Below are 26,204 nucleotides of genomic sequence, written 5' to 3' on the forward strand. Positions count from 1 at the left end.
TCACCGCCCTACCGTCCTCCACTTCTTCCCCAGTGCTTCGACTTTCTCTTCCTCCCCGCCGCCCACGCCGCCCCCGCCGGCCATCGCCGCCCCCGCCGGAGTCCTATATCTCGTCGACGGCATCGCGGTGAAGGTCCTCAACCTCTCCTCCGCAGCCGCCGATCTCGACGTGGACACCCACCAGCGCCGGTTCCTCCGTCTTCGCCGGGAATCATCCCCAGAGTCAGTCGTCTCCCCTTTCTTTCCTTTTCTCTCGATTCGGTCTGAAATAGCAAGTAAAATGGTTAATTTTGCGTTGAATGCGGTAACGGTTGTGCTTGAATTTTAGTGTAACAATTAGGTTTTATTCTTTAACGAATTAGGGTTTCTGGGTTGCTTTCGGTTTCTGAAAATTAGGGTTTATGTTTAGTGTATTTATCCCCGTCATCATTATCCACCATTTCTGATAACATTTTTGTTCTCTTGGATTGGAAATAAAAGAAGCAGCCTTCGTGTTATCTCTTATTATAACCAATTGGTTAAGCTCCCTTCAAGAAACAAGTTGTATAATAGTAGTAAGGGGCAGCCAACCTCCATGACGTTTGTGTTTAGTCTGGTACTTTACTGGGATGGGGCTTCTTGGGTTAGTAAACTGGCACAAACAGAGCCCCTTAACATCTTAATTCATGTCCGTTCAACAACAATTTGTCATATATGGTACGAAACCCCATATTTGAAAGCATTTATGGTTACCTCATTTGGGAACACGTGTGTGAAGATATTTACTTCTGTCAGTTTCCATCAGTTTTGTATGTTTCTGTCTCTTCTTAGTATGTTAATGTCAATGTGACATTTTTGTAAACTAAAAACTTCTCTCACTGAGCAACATTCAAGAGTAACAAACTTTATTACATGTTTAATAATCTATAGTATCTACTAATTTGTATCTGATAAATTTATCTGTCACTAGATTGTTGTAGATGTTTAATTTTGAACCTTTCTTCTTACACATATACTAGAACATAATGTTGTACTTACTTAGCAATGATGTTTTCACTATAACAAATACTAGAGTTGTTCCATACTGTTCTTTAAATTTTTTATGGTTTTCTATCAAACACTTACATAAATTATAATTAACCTATGGCATAAGAGAAAATAACGAACTTTAAAGTATGAAAACAATTGCTGGTATCAATTCATAGATATAGAATGTTTATATGCTTTTAGGCTGTACTTTGAGATGAATTTATTTTTGTAAATGTTTACAATTCCATAGATTAGGGGCAATGCTAATCTTAAAAGAATCATTTATGTTGTTCAGAATTACATTTTTTTATAAAAAAAGTGAGTTGGATAGTAAAGAAAATAAGATCTTATAGAACAACTCAGTCACTAATTGTAGTCTAAACATATTTCACTGCATGGTGCATAAAAGAAGTTGAAATCATTTTTTGGTGAAAAATTCTATAACAACATGACTTATTAAATCAGTATGGGGCACTGTATCAAATTGGGAAAAAAAAAAAAAACAATGTGGGGTTGGCTTTATGAATCCTTCTTCTCTTAATTCCTCTCTTAGGTCCATTCCTCTGAAATATTTAAAAATGTTCCGGTTAACATGTTATAGTGGGAAGAATGCCAAAAGTCCTATTTATTCCCCTTCTTGTATCTATTCAGCATGCATTTTACAATTTGCATTCTCTTCTGATGTATGCTGCATTAATGCAGTGGTTCTCATAGCTTACCAAGCTCCCCTGGACATGATCAATAAGAGTAATAAAATTCTCCATTAATGAATAGAACCTGGATTAGTGTTGCAAATCTCATAGGAATACTTATTTAAATAGAAAAATAGATGATGCAGGATAGGTATAGGTTTAGCTTTAGCCATAATTCAATAACAAGCTTCTGAGATATGGACACTCTTGGATAAATTACAAGCCACTACCTAATTAAGATCAACTCAGTGGGGTGTTCTGATTTTCCAGCAAAAAACTGTTATATGAGATGTCGAGTCATATCATGCCTTTGAATATTCATAGACCACAACATTACCTAGGTTCCTTTTTATTCCTAAAAATAATAAGGTCAATTAGACAAATCACCCTCTTATGAGATGCTAAATATGTGCTTGAACAAGCTTCATAGATGATTTCTTGTTTTTCATACTTAATCTGTGAAATAAGGATTTATGTCCCACTGGAATGGGACAGTATCCTTGGTACTTTACCATTCCTGCTGGATGCCAATCCATTAATGGGTTGGGATGTCTTGCTTGTTGCAAACCACACTACTCAGGACTTGTCAATACCAGACTCCAATCCATACCATGTGCAACCTGATTGGGTTGTTTGATTTTGAAATAAAAAAGCGAAAGAGAGCAATTAGAGGTAAGATTTTCTTCTTCTTTTTTTTTATTTTATTTTTTAAATTTTGGCATAGTTATGGGTCATTCAAGAACCACTTAAACATGGGAAAAACAAAAAATATTTACCAAACTTTATATTGATGAAATGTTGAAAAAAATAAAAATGAAAAAAAATGCATTTTGGTATGATATTGGGATGTAGGACCATTCCTTGAGGTAGGACAATATTGTCCCAGTATCGTGCCACTCCAATGTTTATGGCTTTGTGCTGGCATCCTAAACCTTGCTATGAAATATCAATCATAGTTAAATGCAATATTTCTGTGGACTTTGTCATATTGGTCATCGTACATAATTTATGTAATTCAAACCCCTCCCATCTCCTTGAAGAACACAAAAGAGGGCAATAAGGAGAAAGTTCACATAAAAAAAATGTTATGTGCATGCCATGAGCTCGCCATCCAAGAAGGAGAACAATTACTCCATAAACTAAAAGAAAAATCAAACAATTCAACAAAAACAAGCGTTCTTTTCTTAACACAAATTATTGCAAACACAAGAAGACTACAATTAATACATGAATGCTAATCTAAGAAAATTTAAATCCCATCCTATATACTAGAAAAGGACTGAGAAATTATAGTAGAATTCAAATAACCTAACTGTTCCCTTCGCATAAAATCTAGCACTGCCATCATAACAATAATAGGCTTTAGTCAGCGAAGGAAGATCCCAAAACCTCATTTTTATCTAAATTCAACCTCAACCTACCAAAATAAAACTCAAATGGCCCAATTGTCCTATTCCAACCAAAAATTTCAGAATCACAGGTAAAGAATCCTCGCCCATAAACATTGCAAGTAAAATGACACCTCCCAGTTAAAGATTAGAAGCCCAAAAACTTCATATCTGCATGACGTGTATAACTCTTATCCTTCCAAAACCACAAAAAGAGAGAATTTCATGCAAAAGTTACATGCACATATATTATAAATTCGTAAAACGATGCATAAATGACAGATGGGTTAATTGGAAGGAGAATTACTAATCTTTTTTTTCCTCAAGAAAGAGAGAGAAAAGATAATATACTTGATGGAAGAAGAGTGAGATGATGGGGTTTGGGGGAAGGAAGACAAGAAAGAAGAGGTATAAGAGAGCATGTGGGTCATTTAAGAGGAACAAGGCTGTCTTTTTTCTTCCTCTTCGAACAACTGGCTCTAAATCTAAAGAATGTTTACAATGAACCTAAATGACATATTAGAATTCCATAGATGTCAAGCCTGCTATCAAGAAGGCTAAGTTCAGCCATTGGAACACTCCAATTACTGGACTGCATTAAAAAGAATTCTATGTGCTAATGTTGCATTGTATAGGGCCCCTTGTTGAGGGTGAGAAAATGGGTATTTTCTTGCTTTTTCTCACCTTATTCAACTTGATTAGTTTACCTAGGATTTATATATTGTGACCATGGATTGTTGGTGATTCTCATGTGCTGCTCCATGCTAGTCAACTTGGTTGTAGTGAGAAAATTAAGGGGTAAAAGTATCACTACTCTTCGGCTCTAGAAAGTGGACATCATACAAAATAAAGTCCATGTAAAGACTAGGAAGCATGGCAATCAATGTGGGTTATGATACAACACATTATGAATATGTAAAATATGACAAATCTTGAAAAAATATTGAAAATCAGACCAAGCACCCACAAATATTCTGATGGTGAGGCATAAACCCTAGCTTTGATTCTAGGGACAAACTCTAGATCCGTAGATCCAACACCAAATGAGGTGAATTAAACATAAAAATCCACAATATTTGATGGCAAGGCATATGAAAAATCGTTGATTAGGGACAAGCCCTTGAGGGGATTCCATGGACAAAGTACTCACCTTGGGTGTAAAAAAGTAAGGATAGAAGCATAATGGCGGAGGAACAAGGGGGAGAACTAGTGAGTACCATTGTCCATTAGTGCTGATTGTTGCCAGCTCTCATGCGATCCAATTGAAGCCTTGGCACCAAAGGGATACAGCCCAAGTCCAATCAGGATCGAGGATTGAGGTGCCAAACAGTGGAACTCATCAGAAAGATTGGCATTGAAGGAGATGCATATGGGAGAGGGAGGGGACATTGAGCATTTCAAACACTGAGAAGAAGGCAGTAAGTGTAATCCTTGAGGAAAAAAGGGGAAAGATAAAGTGAGGTCAAAATGGGTGAAGTCCTACTCCCTTAATTAATTCTCACTTTCATTGATTTCGGCTCCCAAGGGAGACGGTCACTTTCAGACCAAAATAGCTTTAAAAGCTGGGAGTGGGGTGAAAGTGAGAACCGGGATAAGAATCACTTTTGAAGTGGACGGCATGCCAAATGGTTGGATTGGACTTAGTCCACATCAGAAAAGTAATTCGGTCACTTTCTCTCCTAACCAAACATGCCCTTAGTGAAAGCATCCAATTTGGTCTCGAAAAGACCGATGTTCTACTTTTGTGGCTTAAGACAAAACTTCAAATTTCTAATAACATTAACTTGTGTTAGATACATCTTTGTTGTATATGTATTTTAGAAGTCAGATGTGCATTTTGAATCATTTCTAAAGTGACTTGTATGTGCAAGCTTAAACCATATATTGAACTGTTTATATGGAAATTGACTGAATTATCTTAAATGCATTTAGGAAGTGAAAGAACTGGCATATAGATTACTTGAAAATCAAGAGAAAGGTATAATAGTTCTCAGACATAATCATAGAAGATTATTTCTATTGTATTCAAGAAATAACTGTTATTTATGAATCCTTAACTTGACCTTGTTTGGCATAAATGAGTTTCACATACCTGTGCTTTAATTTTTTTCACCTCACAATTATCTCCATCATATCCTAGAATTTTTCCCAATGTATCACCTCACCATTCTCTATGCTTTACAACCATTGTAACTAAAAGCAGCTTATTCAGTTCTGTTTTGTTACAACTAGCATCTCTTTTTTTCGTAACCCCTCCAAACAATTTTGTACCTCATGATAAAGCTCATAATGATGCATTGATTAGAATGTTAGGGGAGTAAAGACAGCTTAAACAAACAAAAGGAATATGGATGCTCGTGATGGATGTGTGTGAAAATGAGCAGAATAGAGTAATATATGGGTGAGATCTGGAGGCATATGCGTTTCTGGCTTGCACTAGTTAAGGACATAGTCATGGAAATTAATCAAGGTTGTATGGGCATGTGAATCGGCATTTCGAGGAAGCCTCTTCAATTTCCAACGAACCTTTACAGGGAAAAGGAGAGGAAGGCAGCATGGATGAAAGTTGTGGAGGGTTGGAAAAGCTTGCAGTAACACTGGAGATAAATATGAATGGTTGGAGAATGAAGATTTGCAAATCTCACCCTGAATAACTGGGATAAGGTTTAGTTGTGATGATAGGTAAAGGAATGCATAGTTGAGAAAGCTTTTACCTTTATGCTTTTGATCCTGAAGCTGTTCATAGCATTCACATGTCCAGATTATTTTTCCTCTCATTATGTGAGTTCACCTAGACAAACATAGGCTCCATAAGGAGGGTACTGGATTTCTGTTTTCATTATCTTGGGCACTTGATTCAATATAGTAGGCAATACATTAAGCTGGTTTCAAGTATCCACATTTGGAAAAAAAAAATTGCAGCCAATGAATGTTGAGCCTGCATACAATATTGAATTTAAAATGAGGCATTGAGTTTTTAGACATGGTTGGTCTACCTGACAATTTGACGTTCACCCGGGTTACCTCACATTTGTCATTGACATTAGAACATGACATAAGAACTGCTAAAAGTAGAAAATATAATTCCCCATCTACTTTGCTGCTTTATGGTCATAACGACCTTGAACTTCCTTGCCATTATTTAGTTTAATTCTTCCATTATTTCCTCTAGTTACTACCATTATCAATCCCTAGGAACTGCACTTGTTCTTGAGTTTCCCTTCATTATATATTTTTTTAAAAAAAAATACTTCTTTACTTATTTTATTTACTCTTTTACTTATTTTATTTCTCTTACACAATGTTGCATCAACAAGGTAGCTGAAGTGACAATTTTTCAATGAACTTTCTGGGCAGATCCAAAGCCACAACCTGGATATTTCTGACAGATGTGGTGCTTCTCTCAGCATCTATAGGAAGCACATCAAGTAGCATTTAAATCTAGAAGTTGTTCAATGGGCACATACAAGCAGTCTGTTGGTCCTTTCTTTGATACCCTCAAGATGGAGAGAGTTAGAACAATCTTGACTCACACATACCCTTATCCACATCAGCATTCAAGACATGCCATGACCGCCGTAATAGTGGGATGCCTTTTCTTCATCTCATCTGATAACATGCATACTCTCATTCAAAAATTGGACAAAAATATCAAATGGTGGTCCATGTATATCTGCTTGATTGGGTTTTTCTATTTCTTCTCTTCTCCATTTATTAGGAAGACCATTAAACCAAGTTATTCAAACTTCAGTCGTTGGTATGTATTGCTCCTCTTTTAGTATTTGGAAATTGCTTTTTTGCTTTTTGGGTTAATGTTTTGGGAGTTATTTGTGGATGGCATGTTTCCTGGAATGTATTCGATACTCTAAAAGTATAAAAAAATATAGTTTTTACGATTGGAAAGGCAAAAAATCTTATTGGCCTTCTAATTTGATTATGCTGCAGGTATGTTGCTTGGATCTTTGTAGCAGCCTTATATCATCTTCCCAGTTTTCAGTCAATGGGAGTGGATTTGAGGATGAATCTTTCTCTATTCATTACAATATATATTTCATCTGTCCTTTTTCTTACTGTTTTCCATGTCATGTTTCTTGGCCTTTGGTATGTGGGCCTTGTTTCTCGTTTGGCGAAAAAGCGACCAGAAATTCTAGCTATTATCCAAAATTGTGCTGTGAGTGCTTTACAAATTTTGATATGGCAACTGGTTGATCTTCTATGGCTACTTTTCTTCCTTCTTCATGCAAGGTGGTCCGCTTGATGTTGCTCCTTTCTGCTTATAATGCAGGTTATAAGTGTAGCATGCTGTGTATTTTATAGTCACTGTGGTAACCGTGCTATTGTAAGAGAGAAATCCTTTGATCGGAGACACTCAAATTGGTTTTCCTTCTCATTTTGGAAGAAGCAAGACAGAAACACTTGGATATCCAAGTTTCTCCGTATGCATGAATTTAAGGACCAGATCTGTTCATCTTGGTTTGCTCCAGTTGGTTCTGCTAGTGATTATCCATTTTTTTCTAAATGGGTCATTTATGGAGAGGTATGGTATCAAAATTTCTTGTGTTTTGTCATTTTAATTGTCTAAACCTCACTTATTGTAGACCACTTGTTTCATTGTTCTAACCATTTGTTTTTCCAGATAGCCTGTAGCGGATCATGTGGTGGTCTTTCGGATGAAATATCCCCCATATATTCATTGTGGGCAACTTTTATGGGCCTTTACATTGCAAATTATGTGGTCGAGCGTTCCACCGGGTATGCATTAATTTGAGCTTAAATCCTGGGTTGTGCTGTAGAGAATAACTTTGTTATTTACACTTGGAAATGCCTAAAAGAATGGGAGCTGGTTATTTTAGTAGATAATGTCTAGGATGGTGACAATGTAGAAGGTTACCATTGTTTTCAAGGCCATCGTGCTTAAAGAATGTACAACTAACATTTATGCAACAATCCTTTTCCTTTATGCCAATAACAATTTGTTTCTTAAGATTTATTAGGCAAACTTTTCCTGCTAAGTTCTCTTTATGTGAAACTTACAGATGGGCTCTTACGCACCCTCTCTCAATATCAGAATATGAGAAGCTAAAGAAACAAATGAAACCTGATTTCTTGGATATGGTTCCATGGTATTCAGGGTAGGTTGTTGTCGGCTATCTGAATTTTTGATTTTTAGAATAAGGTCAGGAGTTCAAAATGGTGCTAACGGTTTATGGTTACATTTGATAGGACATCCACGGATTTATTTAAGACAGTGTTTGATCTCATGGTATCTGTCACTTTGTTTGTTGGGCGGTTTGACATGCGTATGATGCAGGTATTCATGTTTTTTTTTTTTTTTTTGAATATTGGTGTGGATCTTGTGAGACTAATGCACCCTCAGTTCTCACCAGAAATTCTGCTTGTATGATATCTTAATCTATGTAACTAATCATGCTGCATTGGGCTGTATTCTTGTAAGAGAACATGTATATCCATCCTGAAATTTATCATCCATCTTTTTTTCCCCTGTTCATGCTGGTTGAAATTTTGGACTTAGTTTCTGAAGTTGTATTCTGCTTTTCCATTTGTTTGCACCGTTGTATCTGGAGTTTAGTTGATCAGTATGTGATAATATCAAATGGAGTCCCCCCTCCTTTTCCTTCCTTTTCGATATAATTCTATAGTTTTTTATGATACGGCAATTTTGTTATCAAGAGTGAAGTCATGCTGCCTCGAGTTTCTTCTGAATTGACTTTATTTAAATTTTCGATTCATTCTTCATTAACCAGGCTGCTATGAACAAGGTTCCAGATGAAGCTAAAAATGCTGATATTTTCTATGATCATTTTAGCAAAAGAGACGATCTTTGGTTTGATTTCGTTGCAGACACTGGTGATGGTGGAAATTCAACCTATGCAGTGGCTCGTCTATTGGCCCAACCTTCACTACAAATTAGATCTAATGGCTCTATGCATACCCTTCCACGTGGAGACCTGCTGCTTATTGGAGGAGATCTCGCGTATGATATCCCAGTAATCTTGTGATTTTCTAGAAAAATTTGATATGCAGTCTTGAGAATTTATTTCTTTGTTTTTCCAGATTAAGTTTGTCTTTTTTTTTTTTTAAAGGCAATCATGCTAATTATTTGATTCATATATTCCTAATATTTGAAGCTTTTAATTTTTGGTAATTTCCTTCTCTTGTGTTTTTTTCTTGCTTCTATAGATTGTTGGTGTGATTGCATGCACACAACTACACAAGAAGTTGGCCAAGGACAACTCTGTTTGTTCTCCCTCCATTCTCTTTACTGGCGTCTAGGAACTAAACTATAGGTGCCAACTAAAACAATCATGATGCATATTTGTACTCTATCTATAGAATCAGTGGTTCCCTGATGTGCCTATGATTGGCTAAAAAATTAGGAAAACAGCTCACCTATTTACAAGTATGCCATCACTTTAGCCACCCTTTATGCTTGATCCAAAAGAAATTTGTAAATGTCGTCTGTATCCCACCAGCTGTTGAATGCAGTAGATGCCGCATGTAGTCTATCATGAAAGATAATAACTTAAGCTCTTGTATGAGCTATTAGTTGGAAATATCTTTTAGGTAGTTCCATTTATATCCCCTCAGCCAGTCAGATCATTCACTGTTCTGATAGCTGCTCCACAATCAGTTACTATAAATAAATGATAAAATTTAGTGATGTGCCCCAAGTGCATGATAAAGAGAAAATCTGGAACCTCCATGGTGCAATGCCCTAATCAATCTGCCTGGCACCATCCAATATTTTGGTCTCTGGAAGCCCAACAATTGAGAGCAGGCTGAGGCCAGAGTCTGCAGCCTCATTGAAGGATGGTGATGTGATGGGAAGTCTAAATAAGGGCCAGTAAAGTGGTTGGACTGCTGGGATGGTCATAGATCCTATGAGGGAATACGTGTACGTGGATGGATTTAGAGGGCTGGAGATGTGCCGAGTCATATGTGTCCTGGTCTGTGGATGCTTGTATTTTACCATCAAATATGTCGATTTATGTCAAATAAAGAAAAAGGTATGTACAATCTACAAACTTGGTTGCATCAGAACAAATGATAAAAGTAGTTTTCTTTCTAAAATAAGAATTATTTTCTTGGAGGAGAATAAACAAAGGCTGCCAGGAAATCATGAATGCTGTGCGACAAACAAAAAGAAAAAGAGCAGTATTTACTACCACAGTTTGAACTTTAAAGTAATGAATGTCTTAACATCAGATTGTTTTATCAGATGTTTTAACATGGGTGTGAGAAAAAATTCTGACTTCTGTGTTTAGATGGCCTTCACCCTTTTCTTGTTGCTATAGTTTTTTTTTTTTTTTGATATATATTTTTTAAGTGGACTATGAATGGAGTTAATGGCAAATGATGGATCTCCTCTCATACCTTCTTCCTTCTGAGATGGGCTTCATCCTTTTTTGCATTGCTGATTCTTTTTTTTTTTTTTTTGAATTAATCTTTTAAAACTTCTAAAGTCTGTGGATTGAATTAGCTAGTGCCTTCAAATAAATAAGTGCTTTTATGTCTCTGTCAAATGGAATGGGCCACATACTAAATCAGGGGTGCTTGATGATGCAAGAATGATTATATGAACCATTTAGAACCTAAATAATAGCTTCTTTTTAACATTTTGTACATGTATTTTTGCTGCAGAGAAGAGTGGATTACTTAAACAATTGTTTGAAACATGATAAGTCGGTATGTTCATCGACTCAGGTCAACTATCTATTCTACAAGCTAAACTATTTATTCGAGATACATTTTCTGAAATTCCTAAAAATTGATATACCTGCATGGTATGTGCATGAATTCTTAGCAATCAACAAAGCAGTTGTTAACGGAGGTGCTGGATTTGGGAATTTCAAAAGGTTCTAATCAGCTTTGATGGTTGCATCAGCAAGCATTTCTTAAACTTTATGCTTAGCTTTGAAATTATATATACTGAATGTTGTGTATGGTATGGGGCTGGAAAGATTCTATGAAAACTTTTCAGCTAGGACGATGCATGTAGTTAATTTTTAAAGGGGTTTCGGACTGTAAGATTTTTTCTGGATTGTATTATTACTTGTTCTAAGATATTGATTATGGTGCATAAAGGTTTTCGGACTGTAAGATTTTTTGTGGATAGTGTTATTACTTGTTCTAACATATTGATTATGGTGCATAATGTGTATATGTTTTTTTCACTTTTATTGGTGGAGGTTACGTGGATAGATGCCCATCGACAGTTTGATTATTTAGTACATAGTAGGAACCAGTTCTAGCAAGCCTAATTTCCTTAAAAATATGAAATCACAAGTAGATCCCTGTGTGACAACTGTTATTTGCACAGGTATCCTAATCCTTCAGCATTTACATATGAAAGGCGCTTTTTCTGTCCATTTGAATATGCTCTCCAGCCTCCAACCTGGTACAAAGTCGAACATATAGCAGTGAAAAAACCAGAGCTTCCTTATGGTGTATCAGAACTGAGGCGGTATGATGGACCTCAGTGCTTCATCATTCCTGGCAACCATGGTTGGTAGTTACCATACGAAGTTTCTTCAACGAATTATAGAAATAAATATTAGGATACTTCTTGACATAGTTAGCTTTTATTTTTGAAATACAGTTATATTAATACTGGGTATTCATTTTGTATATTTCAAGGATAAGGATATACTCTAATCAGTATCTTTCACAGACTGGTTCGATGGGCTTAACACATTTATGAGGTACATATGTCATAAGAGCTGGTTGGGTGGGTGGTTTCTGCCTCAAAAGAAAGCTACTTTGCTTTGCAACTTCCAAAAGGATGGTGGATATTTGGTCTTGATCAGGCTCTCCATGGTGACATTGATGTGTACCAATTTAAATTTTTTTCAGAACTATGTCAATACAAGGTATATCTTGCTTTTTTTGTCCACTTCATCATGCTTTGCTGAGCTGATAATGCATTTTTGTTATGTTTGAGTGCTTACTGCCCTGTACCATATGGTACTGTACCATACCAGAACCAAACCAAGACTTAGTACAAGGGGCATCCTGAGCCTCAATATACTAGGACTTGGTGCTGGGATGCCGAGTCTCAATATACTAAAACTTGGTGCAGGGATATTGAGTCTCAATATGCTAAACCGACCCCATACTGGGTGTATTGGCACTTACAGGCATGGTACTAGTATAGGGTCCAATACCAATACTGCAAATATATGTTTTTTTGTTGATCATGGCTAGTACACTAACATGAGATGGAATTTGGAAGTCTTTGATATATATATATATATATATATATATATATATATTCCAGAACATAAATTCCAGGTGATGTGGTAGCTTTGGTGGGTGTCTGTTTCCTACTATCTTGAGCGAAAAGTAAGTTTGAGTAATACAGTAATTTTACAGGCAAAACAATGCTGGCCTTGTCCTGTAGAACAGTCTAAATGGGTCTCTGGTTGGGTGTCTGTTTACCTGTCCAGGTAGACTACACTGTCAATTTTTTAGCAAAACATTACAGAAATCTTATTTTTCTGGTGTATGTCTCCGCTTGAAAAGAACAAGGAAAAAATAGAAGTCCTGCATTAGTTTTTAGAGCTTATAACATAGGCTGAAATGAGCTGCACAATTATAGCATTTATTCACAATTATATATTTGCTGCACCATTAATTGATTTTTGAAAATAAAAAGTTTTGAGCTGGTGGAAGATAAATATCCAACTTTGAAAAAAGCCAATGAATTCAATCTTTCGAAAAATTATGTGGCAAAGCCAATATCAATTTCATTTAGCAATGAAAACTGAATTTTGCATGAGACACGACTGCATTGAGAGATCATCAATATGAGGAATAGAGCTTGAAAAGAAAATGTCATGTTCATGACAAAATAACTGGTCAAACATAGCAGTTTAGTGCTTCGTGTTCAACAATATGAATCCCTGTCATTCATTGAAACAAGGTATTTCCTCTTTTAGAGGTCCAAAGTATTTCTTGGTACTCAAAAACATATCCTCAATGGTAACAGTTGATCATTTATGTATCTTGCGTAGAGAATCTGAATAGGCAAAATGACAACCAGATATAAGCTTGGTTGCTTCAAAATGTTAGACTACAGGGTGATGCATGGGTTGACAAATTTGATGGACAATCAGTGGTTGTCTAATATGTAAGAAATCTATGGGGGAATTCAATAGTGGCATTGGAGAATTATAAACTATTATTTGGAATAAAAGTCAATTAGTTAGAATTTAGCAGTCTTACCTACCAGTATGATTGTTCCCTCATATATCTAGTTGAAATGTAATCAACTTGGAACAAATTGTAGCTTTAATCTTGTGGAAAACTCTGAAAGCTTTCTAAGTCCTTTATGTCAAAAGCAAGTGTTAATTGTCAGTAAGGGCGTGGGAATCGTGATAACTTGCCGAAGTAGCGCTGCTCTTCTATGATAAGAAATCAAATGGCTGCTTGTAGTTAGTTAGAGTTTAAGATTCATGTTCAGAAAACTATTAACAAGCCTACAGTTAACTTTAGTTGTCACTGGCAAAAAAGCAAGAAAATACATTTCGGGATTGGTCTTTAGATCAGCTACCTCTATTGAACTTATTAAGAGGGCTCAATCAGAAACTTCTTAAGGGACTGTTTGGTTTATAAGATTACTAAATAAAAATTAAGACACAACAAGAAAGAGTTATACAAAAACATTTGATTGGTTGCTTTCCACAAATTCTGTTTTGTGGCATAAACCTGAACATGAGTTTTATGAGGAAAGGTCTCGCCCTGTTTTTTGTAAAACCCATTTTACAGAGAATCATGTTTTATAATCATCTGCTGTAGAAAACTCACATGCAACCAAACAGCTCCTAAGATTGTGGTGAACTTTTGCCTTAATAAGTGATGCTTAGGTTGCTGAGGTTCTGCTGATTGTTGTTGAGACTAGTACATGATAGCAGGGGTGTGAAATGGGACACAAGCTTTAAATACAATGATGTAGATGAGCAATTGAATTTCTGGTGGATGGGATTGATATTGTACAATACTCACGTGAGGCTTTAAATATGCTACCAAGTTACTTATGAAATAGGAGCTAGGAAGAAGCATGAAAATATGAAATGCATCAAGCCTCCAATGTGGGCCTAATAAATGAACTCACATATTAATTATGTGATCTTAGTGGTATGCACACCACAATAAAAGCATAAAAATAATTTGATGTGCGCTTGATGTGTGGTAATTTAATGTGCATCTGCTGTGCCTGGAGACCTGTGGACTCTGCAGTTGGCTACCGACTTTAGCATGTTGAATAAGGCAGGGTGTTTGGTCTATCCCACATGGTGGTGGCTACAGACTCCTTGCTCATGAGCCTCATTAAGCTTTGCCAAATAAGGTGGGGTGTTTGGTCTATCCATATGTTGCTCTCTTGTCTTTTCTTTTCTTCCTTTTCTGAGTGATTCCCTTTTTCTTTTGTTATCATTTCATTGTCTCAATGAAATGGCTATGCAAGTTGTTGCACTGTTTTTCAAAAAGAGAGAGAGAGAGAGAGAGAGAGGAAGAGAGAAGAGAGAGAGAGAGAAGCGACATGCATACATACATACATGTAGGACTTACGCACAATACTTATTGATAGTACATGAACATTTCTTTTGTTATGTGTTTTGCATTGGCTTGGATGCTAGAATAATTTTCAGAAGCATGTATACTTAAGAGGAGCAAGTATTATCTAACTCATCTAGTTCACTTGCCAATCCTATTGATTAGTTTAATTAGGTGTTGGTTGATATCCTTGGATCAAGGATTAAAGTCCTGGTACTGGTATTTATGTTGGTCTGGAACCGTGTTGTTATGGTTTTACGATGGATCATGGTACCATTAGCAATGAGAATGAAGAGAGAAAAATAAAAGCAAATGCCCTGGGATGCCAGATCATTCCCAGTTGAGGAAGAAAGAGGAAGAACAAGAAGGTCCAATGATAGGAGAAAATAATTATCTAGAAAACTAAGGCTTTATAGATAAGCAATTCAATTATCAGACAAATACAAAAATGAAAAATGAACAGAAGGGAGCAGAAAGAAGAAATGAGGGATGGATAAGAGGAGAATTAATAGAGAAATATCTAAGAAAGGAGACTTCTTTTGTAAAAGTCATCAAATGTACAACACATGTACAACTCAAGATTCCTGTGCCTTTTCACCTGGCATGTTCATGGGACTCAAAACTCTGGTAAGAATTAAGAATACATTCCCAACAAATTGCATCCCTAGGTAGTCTTGCTTTTTTCATAGTTAGAATGATATCGATGAAAATAACCTTATATTTGAATGTTCTAAACACCTACTAATCATATTTCAAAAAAATATAAACCAAACATACATGGAAATCAGTAAAAATCTAATATATGCCACATCTGAACCCTAATTACATTCATCCAGGACTTGTTTACACTCGGAAAAAGGTTAAATGAGGGATGAAGGCTATATATGACGTATTGAGTGTGTCAATCTCTGTGGCAGAAGTAATAAGTAAGATCGATGTCTGAAGTGTCAATATTGGCATCACATTGGTACCTCACCTATAGACTGATGGTGTACCATACCACTGCTAGGAATCCTCGATATATAATCTTTCTCAGTAAAATCTAGAGAACTTTTTATATATTTTTAACCTTGCTAGGAATGGTGACCTCTAAGGTGCAAATAGGAGAAATTATTATTATTATGTTTTGGTTGATGGTTTACTCTTTTTACTGCCAGTATGATATGGAAGGTGTGCTTTCTTGAGTCCACATTATTTTGTAAGTTATGTAGTTTTTCTTATTTATCATGTTAATGTGTAAATGATAGTTATCTGGAAATTCGTTGCATGGGAAATTTATTTTTTTAAAAAAATCTATGATGGAATGCTTTTTTCATCAACATTTTCCCTGTTATAGTTTGGTTTTTATGCTCAGTTACTTCAATCTTAAAAATGACACAAATAACTACAGTCAAATCTGTTGATATGACTGATTTGCACTTTATTCTATCTCTTGTAATATTTATTAAAAGTTTTCTTCTGAGATGAGGAATGAGATTTCATCCAAAATGATATTTCCAAACCTTAACAAATTTTCAAAAAGATTTGCAGGTTGGAGAAAATGACTCTGTCATTGTCATGACACATGAACCAAGTTGGCTTCTTGATTGGTACTGGAATGACAACACTGGTAAAAATGTTGCTCATTTAATACATGATTACCTGAAGGGAAGATGCAAGCTTCGCATGGCTGGGGATTTGCACCATTACATGCGCCATTCTTATGTTCCATCAGATAAACCTGTTTATGTACAACATTTACTTGTGAATGGCTGTGGTGGGGCATTTTTACATCCTACACATGTCTTCAGAAATTTCAACAATTTTTATGGAAATTCATATGAGAGCAAGGCTACTTATCCTTCTTATGATGATTCTAGTAGGGTAAGATGGATTATTTTCGCCTTCTTTTAGGCTTTAGCCTTGTTAACATCAAGTAGGCTTGTTGGCTGTAGTCATAGTCTTTTGCTCATTTCAGCTGATTGATTATTGCTTCCTATAAATTTTGTTATATTTCCTTTTCTTTCTCAGTGCTTTATCTCATGAATTTTCTGGAAAATAAACTTTTTTACAGATTGCCTTGGGTAATATTTTGAAGTTTCGAAGGAAGAACTGGCAATTTGACTTTATAGGTGGAATCATATACTTCATATTGGTGTTTTCTATGTTTCCGCAGGTGATTTATATATTTATATATTTTAATTATTCTAGTCTTTTTCCTGTTATACATGACATTACTAAATTGTTTTTCCCAAAACTTTTGTCATATATTAGGTGAACTTGGTTGACTGAATTTAACCTGGCTAAGAGATATAATTAAAATGGCTGAAGATATCTGACAATTTTGCCTCAAGTTTAAGATTACATATCTCACTCATAAGAAGCAGGATTCTATGACATTAGTTGTTCTGATTGTGATTCTATTAGAAATTTAGAATTGATGTAGTTCTCTCTGATGACACGATACTGTTTATAGCATCAATTTATCATGATTTTAAGTTGCTTGGCAAAATGCTTTATTCAGGAAGAGGTTGACAGAGCCCAAAAGGATGAGTCTGAGTTTTACCTTCAGGATGTCCTCTGCTGCCAGGTCAATGGTAGTGTTAGCTTCATAAAGTTCAAACATTCTTTATGCTAGAATTTCAGGTGTAGCATGTAAACGTATCCAAAGCTCACCCATATGACTTGCTCATGGGCGTGAAAGGCCAAAAACAGCGTGTTCTGTGGAGGATGAAGGATTGTGGTAGTGGTCAAGTTGAAGGGTCTAACTCATGGGAATGCATAAGGATACATAGTTGAATGTACTGAGAAAGATTTGAGGATACAAGATGATAGCATCTTTAGTTATATTAAGTGGCATTGTAAGGCTAGTGTAATCTAGCTGAAATAAATGTAGAGGACTCACAGCTTAGGGCTGTAGTTAATCATTATCACTCATCGGGAGATATAATGCACTTCCTAACTTTTGAATGAAATTTGTTTCCAGTTATGATATAGATCCATGTGCAGGTGTGCATATGATGCGCCCTAGTTAGAGAATAATTAAAATGGACTTTTACACAAAAAATTTGAATGATGTACATTAGGAGAAACTAAGAGCTGGAAGTGGAAACAGTAGAAATTTTAGAAGATAGATATGCTTTTGTTGGAGTAGCGAAGATAATATATATATTCAATTAATTTATATTTCTGGACCAAGAATAAGAACACTAATAGGATCCAACTGGTGGTTTAACCGACCACTGACTTTAGTAGATAGACTATATGAGGTTTCTGTTTCTTATGTTATATAAAACGACTAATTCCTTCTAGTAACCGGAGGTGGCAATTTGTGATCCAACTTGCTAATCTGACCTGCAATTGACCTGCTTTAATTGTGTTCAAGTTTGTCATAAATGGGTCCAGGTCATAAACAGATCGACTTGACCTGCCTCATTTATTAAATAGGTTGAGTCTAGGCTTAAAGTCCTGATATCCATTTAACCCATTTTGACTCATTTTAATAGTTAGCCCAGGTCATGAACGTCCACTCTAAGACTTGTTTAATCCAAGTAAGACTTATTTAACCTGCTTAACCTAATTCGACCTGTTTATTAAATGGGTTTTGCGGGTCTGGCTAGTGGATTGGTTTTGGTCCAACCATGGAGCGAATTTTGTTCATGGTTGGCTATTTATCATCCATCTTGTGAGCTGAACTTGACCAATGCAGCCCTAAGGTAGGTTTGCACAAAAGAGAGTATGGAGTTCCTTTAGAAGGAATTATAAGTGCTTAAAAGGGATTTTTTTGACACTGTAAAGGAAGAGAAAGAGGACGAGAATAGAAGAGAGCTGCTGGGCTGCCTAGAGGAAGAAAGCCTTATATATATATATATATATTCTAAGCTCCAAAACTGCATTACATAGGCTGTAGGCCCTTATTGGCAATAGAAAAAAAACCTCAACTAGGATTTTCAGGCTTCATAATATAGGCACCCTCATTATGCATTAGTTATTTTTTATGAAATCATAAGAGTGAATAGTATAATGAATGATGCTACAATATTATACCTTAGCGCTCTAATAACACTTGAAATTTTTTATTTCAGCCCTTTACTCAGAAATACCATGCCTTGGCCCTCAAGTAACACTTTGGATGTAAGAGTAACTAATGACTGTAAACAAGAGTTTTGTCTTCAGGACATCCAAAAAGGCACTTAAAAATGCATCAAGTAAGCTTCTTCTTCCTTTTTTATAAGTCTTAAAGGACCAAATGATGTAGGACGTTCCCATGTAATTCCTTTGTATGTTAAACTAGGACTCTTGTTAAAATCTTCCATGGACCATTTTAAGATTGTCAAAAATAATATTATTGAGAATAACAAAAGCCATTATCAAGGAGATTAAGAAAAAGAAGACCGCATTGTTGTAGGGATAGGAAAATTCACCCAAGAAAGGACAATGCAAATAGAAATTAAACTAAAATAGTTAGCTGAATAACAGGAAAGAGAAAGAAGTATCGCCATCCTGAATTCCGTTTGGTACCAAAAGGAAGAAATGGATGTTAACACCACTTTGAAAGGAGGCTGTTAGCATACTGTTCTGTTCTAGGATGCATTGGGGGAGGGGTGCCATCATAAAGGTTGTAGATTGAGAGGTGGCTGAGGGGAGGAGAAAATGAGGTAGTTTGGAGGTTGGGAAGGGAATGTTTTAATACTGGTGAAGTGGATGAAATGTTGGGAGGAAGGGAATCTAGAGGGTGGCACTTGCAATGCTGTATGGAGCAGTGCTGCCGCAGGCAGCGCTTGATGGGTGTTATGTGGGTCATTGGCTTGATGGCATAGTGAGAATTAGTAGTAGAGAGGTACAAAAGGGAGTGGAGGAAGATGGAGAAGCGGAGAAGGTAAGAAGAGAAGAGGAAACTGGGTAAAAAGAGGTTTTGGAAATCAGGAGAATGAAGGGGATAGGCAAATGAGGTCACCGATCCTCTCTACCTGCTGTCTTGTCTCTTTTATTTGATTGTTCCTTAATGGTTTCTCAAAATGTCATTTCTACATCATTGTATACCTGTAGTCTGACAGCAAGTTTTTGTTGATAATGCAAATTGGTTACCCTATGAAACTTATGGAAAAGATGAGACTAACCTGACACACTATATACTTGCCATAGTGGTCAATACTATAGTTTTTATTTTTTGTTTGTAGTTTTATGTTAGATATTGTGAAAGAGTGTGACCTACTCTTGCGCTTGAAACTCGGGTAGATTTAGCTCTGTCAGGTGCTTCTTTTCCAATAAAAGCTGTATTAATCTTTCTGAAATCTACAGTTCAAATTTGAGTGCATCTATTTTCATAGGGTGGTCCTTGAAAACTAATGCATAATCGACAAATTTTACTTGATAGATCTGGAAAAATTTCTGGAAAAGTGGGTACTTATTTTAGCTGCTTTCGATTACATATGATGTGTATATTCTTGAGGAACATCCTACCTGTTGTTCTTACAACAAAATTCAAGCATTCATCCACCTGTCACAAGTTAAAGTTCTGCATGTATGATCAATGAATGGACTTTTACCAAACCAGGCTTTCATGTTCAGCATCACTAACTAGTATGTGATAAGAAAATATGCGCAGTCACTTCAGTTCAATTCGTTTGCACATGCTCATCCTCTAGTATGACTGGTTGCTATAAGTTTTGCATTTGATGTCTGGGAAGCAATGAGATAAATGAATATTTCATTGTACATTGGGCTTTAGAAAAAAATGGGTGTTGATTTAAATCAGCTTGATAAGAATAACTAACGTGAAGTTTGACTTTCTTGTGTTGCAATGTTCAGTGTGATGTCTTCCACATTTTTCGTGATGATTCATGGTCCGATCGCTTCTGGAGATTCGGTAGTACAATGTGGAGTGCATTTATATACATGATGGAGCACTCTTTTGTATCTTTAACAGGCATTATAGTGTTGGTGATGGCAGCATATTTGTTTGTTCCAACAAAATTATCACGGAAGAGGCGAGCTGTAATTGGGGTTCTTCATGTTTCGGCCCATATGACTGCAGCACTAATTTTAATGTTGCTATTGGAATTGGGTATTGAGATATGTATACGCAATCGTCTGCTAGCAACTTCAGGTTTTCTTCTTTTGTTTGAATGTTTTTTCCCTTCATGTTATTCTTTATACCCATCATGGAATATAGGATTGTTTGCACATGCATTGTTGGTGTGCAATTTTTTTAGTCTTAGTATTTTTTTTTTCTCAGCTAATTTTGAGTTTTTTTTCCTTAATGTCAGGAGAAATAAATGTGTTCTCATGCATGCCATGAGTTTTGACAGCTAATTTAATATACTAGTAAATAGTTTAGGTAGGCATTGTGCTGGCAGCACTAGCTTTGCTGTGATATTAATTATCTCTAACATTGATGTGGGCTTAAGACTTATAAAAGTACGTAAAAGGAAAATTTGCTGGACTCCAAGTTTTGGTCATTTTCACGAGTATTGCTGGAATCCAACAATGTGACTGTCAATAGCAGCTGGAATACGTAATATGGTTCCCAAATTACCGATGGCTCCTCCTTTGCACTTATAGCAGATAGTCAAACTAGAAATTTAAATAACTATGAGTGCCAATCTTGAAGTGCTTTAGACTGGATTCAATTTTGTCCAAGTGTTCTATTGATGTCAAATATTGAATGGAAGGACAATTTAGTTTGCATGAGCCAAACTATAAGACATTGACTTGTTGCAAGAGTAGCAAACATCGATCAAGTTGAAAAGTAACTGCTTAGAGAAGTAGAAATGAAACTCCTTCATGGCCAATTCCTACTAATAGATTGCTCTCGGTGGTCATGTAGTTGATTCCATTATCTTCAATAGAAATGACCTCTTAATAGTTTACATTGAGAAGTTCTACAAATTGGTTGCTAAAATTGTTAACTATGAGGTTTTATGGGCCCCAAGTTTACAATTAGAATGCTTTAATCAAACTATCATTTATGAATATGGAGCCACTATAGGTTTGTCTGGTGGATTGAGAAAAAAGATGAATAGAATGTTTCTGTTGGCTTAGAAACATTCCATCGAGCATGTCAATATGGCTTAAAAGTAGGGGAGATTGATGGATTTAAACAAATTTGATCAACTTTGGATATGGACCCTTAGCCTAGTGAGAACCCCAAGGTTTAAACAAAGGATCATTTGGGGACTTATGCAGGTGTGTGTTTAGTCCCACATTGGTTGGGTGTTGGGGAGATCTTGAGTACTTATGTAGCATCAAGGAACTCAAATAGTAACATTTTGGCTAGCCTTTTTGGGGGAGGATCTGGCCGCTACAAATGGTATATTGTTGAGGATAGTAAGAAATTAAAAAATTTGCTTTTGGGTTTAGCTTAAGATAAAAAATTGAAAATTATATATATGCCATAATAAGGCAGCAGAACAAGTGAGAAAGGCAACATGAAATGAGTAGCAAGTTATACAATGTCAGGCTTGTCAAGGGCTAATTTGACTGCTTTGCAAATGCAAGGGGAGTTGGAGTTTGAGAAGCATCAAGATTTTAGGAATCAGCTTGTCAAAGGAGTAGTGTGCTCGGGTTCTCAAACATATAAGCTCTCTCCTGGTAAATAATTGATTGAAAAGTGAAATAAGGATAAGAGTCTAGGAATGAGGTTTATTGAACTCAAATAAAGTTGCCTAGATCACTGAGAGCTATTTATTTGGATGCTGCATTGAAAACTATGCCAAATAGTTTTTCTAATATGTAGCAACATTGAAGATACATGATGAGAAGATTAGGGGAACTTCAAATTCACTGGATGAGCTTCATGTTAGTAACCAACCTCACCATAAAAAAGAAGTTAAAGACCAAGAGAGAATTCAGCTTCTACATTTTTTCTGTCAGCTTCATAATGAACAGGCATGGATTGTGGGTGATGTCAAGATGTGCTTCAGAAATTTGGATGTAGCATTTCCTAGTGGAACTTCGCAAGATTTACAGTATTGTAACAAGGATGATTGTGTTGCATGCATTGATTTTTTGGCAACAGAAGGCATTGTGTGGGCACAAGATAAGTGAATTAGAGATAAGGATGCATGGATTTGTAAAAGAAAAAAGAAAAAAGTCTTAAAGGCAAACCCATAAAAGAATAAAATCCGGATATTAAAGTTTTGAATAAACTTTGGAGCAACATTATGGGGCATTAAATAGTGAATTGATGAAATAATGGGTTCATGTACTGTGATGGTCATAGACTGCTCCATGAGAAGGTTTCCCAAGTTATATGGCATAGATTCAGTAATTTGATGGAGGATTTGTGGGCGTGCTAACATTTGCTGAGAGGTGAGAGCTTAGAGAAGCTTAGGAGGCACTTTTTACTCTTACATTTCTTTTTCTAAATAAAAGAAAATTACTTTTCCCTAGACCTGCAATTTGAATAGTCTTGCTACATTTCTGGTCTCTCTTGAAATTCTTATATGGTGAAGCATTTCTCACTTTCAGGCTATCACACTCTTTACGAATGGTATCGGTCAATGGAGAGTGAGCACTTTCCAGATCCAACTGGACTTCGGGCTCGTATGGAACAGTGGACATTTGGGCTCTATCCTGCATGCATAAAGTACCTGATGTCTGCTTTTGATGTCCCAGAGGTGATGGCTGCTCTACATAAATGTAACTGTTTGGCATTTTATGTTGTTCGTTATATGTTTCAAAATGTTTTGTTTTGCAGGTTATGGCCGTGACCAGAAGTAAAATCTGCAAGAAAGGAATGGAGTCCCTTCCTCGCAGCAGTGCCATCATCTACTATGCTTCCGTATTCCTGTACTTCTGGGTCTTCTCCACTCCTGTTGTATCACTGATATTTGGCAGCTATTTGTACCTTTGCATCAATTGGTTCCACATACATTTTGATGAAGCTTTCTCATCACTACGCATTGCAAATTATAAGGCGTTTACACGTTTTCATATCACTACAACTGGTGACCTTGAAGTCTTTACCCTTGCACTTGATAAGGTAATAAATTATTCTTTGCTAATTATGTAGTAGCATGTTTTAGGCGGGAAAGTATACAAATTTGGAAATAGCAATATCATCTTGAGTGTTATATTCACGTGATGAAACTGGGAAAAAATGCGATGAGAGAATATGTTTTGAAAGTTCTATATTTCAGTCTCGGTATTTTGAAAGTTTTGAAGTTTTAGAAGGCAATAAATTTCTCAACTAGTTGTCTAAGTAGCACTGCCGCTGTTCCATGTATTTTTTGGTTATGTGCATTCCTTGATGCACCCCATGTGCCGAGTCATTGTATGTCGAATGAGTACTTGCTGTTGAGCTAGTGATACATAGATGGGTGATGAGAATAATTCAATATTCAAGTCTAATTATAAATGCATGTGCAGATCGCATCAATAAACTCTATTGTCATTTGCATCAATAAACAATGATTAGTTAATTGTTTTATGGTTACTTTTCTTGTTTACACATAAATGTTTAATTTATCAATATATTTTCATTAGGAACTTCGTTACCTCATGATGTAGTACATCGGTGTTATGTGAATCATTAGATCGTGCTTTGTATAGTTTGTTACAGGCATAGCCATCACTTTTGTATCTGCCTACCTCATTGATTTGTCAACTTGAAAGTGATGTAGTGTGTTGATTTGTTAGGGACATCGTGTCTCAAATCTCTTTGGTGTCTGCTTTTTCTGATCTGCCGAACCCTCTAATACTCCATAATCAGTGATGCCTTATTATCTCTCATTTAAAATTTGTTGGTGGGTCTGCATGCTTTTCAATCTTCCCTTATGAACAGGGACTATGAAGACCTAGTTTCGAAGCATCTTAGATTGAACAGTGAAAATTCACAGGATTGGGCACTGTGGTAGTTCTTCAGTTGATAACAGATCTTCAACATATCCACAGAAATATAAATGAAAAATAATTTTGAAAGGTGACTTGGGATATCCTGATTTATCAGGGACAGTAGATCAGGGAGCGTAATCTGTTTCTCCAATCCTTGTATGCTGCTATCCTGTATTCCCTATCCTGACGTACATACCAACACTATGCTGGTATTCTTCAGGTTGTAGCGTACTGCTCCTGCTTGCTGTTCTTATATGGCAGCACAGAGGGTCGTCCAGACACACCTTTAGAGAGTTCTTAGGTGATTTGACTTGTATTTTGTTGTTATCATTATCAGGGTGGTAAAGGGCATGCTCTCATGACTTATCCATGCAAATTATAATGCTCTATTGAAGTTTCAATTGGAATAAAAAAAACTAACAATGTGTTATCACTCAGGTTCCCAAGGAGTGGAAGTTGGATCCTGAATGGGATGCTGAACCGAAACCACCACTGCAACTTAGCCATCTCAGGGAATTCCCCAGCAAATGGAGGGCAGCTTCTGGTCCAGACCCTGTCAACTCCATTCGGATTGTCGACCATTTCATTATCCAAAAGAGTCAAGATCCCAACAACAGATGCTAACAGTTTGATCGATAGATAATCTTTGTTTTCAGATCTGTATATAGCAATATGACTGACTATTCAGAATACAGAAGAGAAGAAAGGAAACATTGAAAAAATCAAAGCAAATCAAAGTTACAAATCAATGACTTCCCTTTCAATGCAACCGTGCAGAGTAGCTGGATCATTACGATGACAGCATTTCTGCTTTGACTAGGGCATGAGTTGGAGACTAATTTGAACCATGTAGAGCTAGTTGATAAGCTGGTTGGACATTGCAACCTAGATGTCTTTTGGGACATTTTTGCTGTAACAGAGCAAGTAATTTTACTGAAGTTGAGCGTGCCAACGGGTTTTCTTGGAAAGTAGCTACTGGTTCGGTTGGAAAGTCAACTGGGTCTGGGATACCCGGTTTTTTCAAGTGTCACCTTATCCCAAATTGAGCTGGGCTCTCTCTCTCTTGGATAAAACCCTTCCTTTCGAATTAAAAAGACTAATGGTCTTCCTAAAGTTTCTAGTAGAAAACCTTCTAGTGCTTGTTAAAATTTCCTTGTCAGCAGAGCTTTGTTTACTGCCATACTGAAATGGTCACTGACGTGGTTGAGCCTCTGGGTGGCCTACTCGAGATTTTGGGGCTTCTTTTGTAAAGAATAGAATGTTTGATGAAATATGTAGTATTTATAAGAAAAGACTGGTAAATGCTCTGGAAGGACGGAAAGTATTTTAGCCTCTTCCACCATGAAAAGGTTAAACTTAATGCTCATTTTAACCTGCAAACTGAGCTTCAGCTCACTGGTGGCACCCTCTTGCTTCTGTTCATGGGGTACAGGGCTCGTCCTGGTCCTCTCTCTTGCATTGTTTTAAGTTATGCTAAAATCCTCTAAAAATAGGAGTAGAGCTACATTCTACCAAAGAAACCATTTGATGTGAGAAAAAAACCCTCCATCTGAACTAATAATCATAACAAGCCCTGAATAAGCCTGAAAGGAAAGTGGAATAATTAACTAACATCTGCCCAGTCAGAGCTTGTGGAGGGTTGTGAAATATGTTCTGATGGAGCAAACCTCTTTGATCTATTTTATTAGGAGTAGCACTCAATGAAAATTTGTAACAAAAAGGGCCA

General features: G+C 36.3%; 1 protein-coding gene across 1 annotated transcript; it reads left to right on the forward strand.

Moving 5' to 3' along the window:
- Nucleotides 1-25,227, forward strand: LOC105053349 (uncharacterized). Its single transcript, XM_010934450.4, is given in 17 exon segments — nt 1-222; nt 6,446-6,845; nt 7,034-7,259; nt 7,374-7,625; nt 7,725-7,840; nt 8,125-8,220; nt 8,312-8,399; nt 8,854-9,083; nt 11,430-11,614; nt 11,781-11,861; nt 11,864-11,979; nt 16,193-16,525; nt 16,716-16,817; nt 20,453-20,750; nt 23,114-23,262; nt 23,343-23,627; nt 24,917-25,227. Coding segments are annotated over 16 exon segments (3,045 nt in total). The 5' UTR covers nt 1-222; nt 6,446-6,543; the 3' UTR covers nt 25,103-25,227.
- The last annotated feature ends 977 nt before the right edge of the window (nt 25,228-26,204 follow it).

This window comes from Elaeis guineensis, chromosome 10 (genome assembly GCF_000442705.2).
Source record: "Elaeis guineensis isolate ETL-2024a chromosome 10, EG11, whole genome shotgun sequence".
Classification (NCBI taxonomy): domain Eukaryota; kingdom Viridiplantae; phylum Streptophyta; class Magnoliopsida; order Arecales; family Arecaceae; genus Elaeis; species Elaeis guineensis.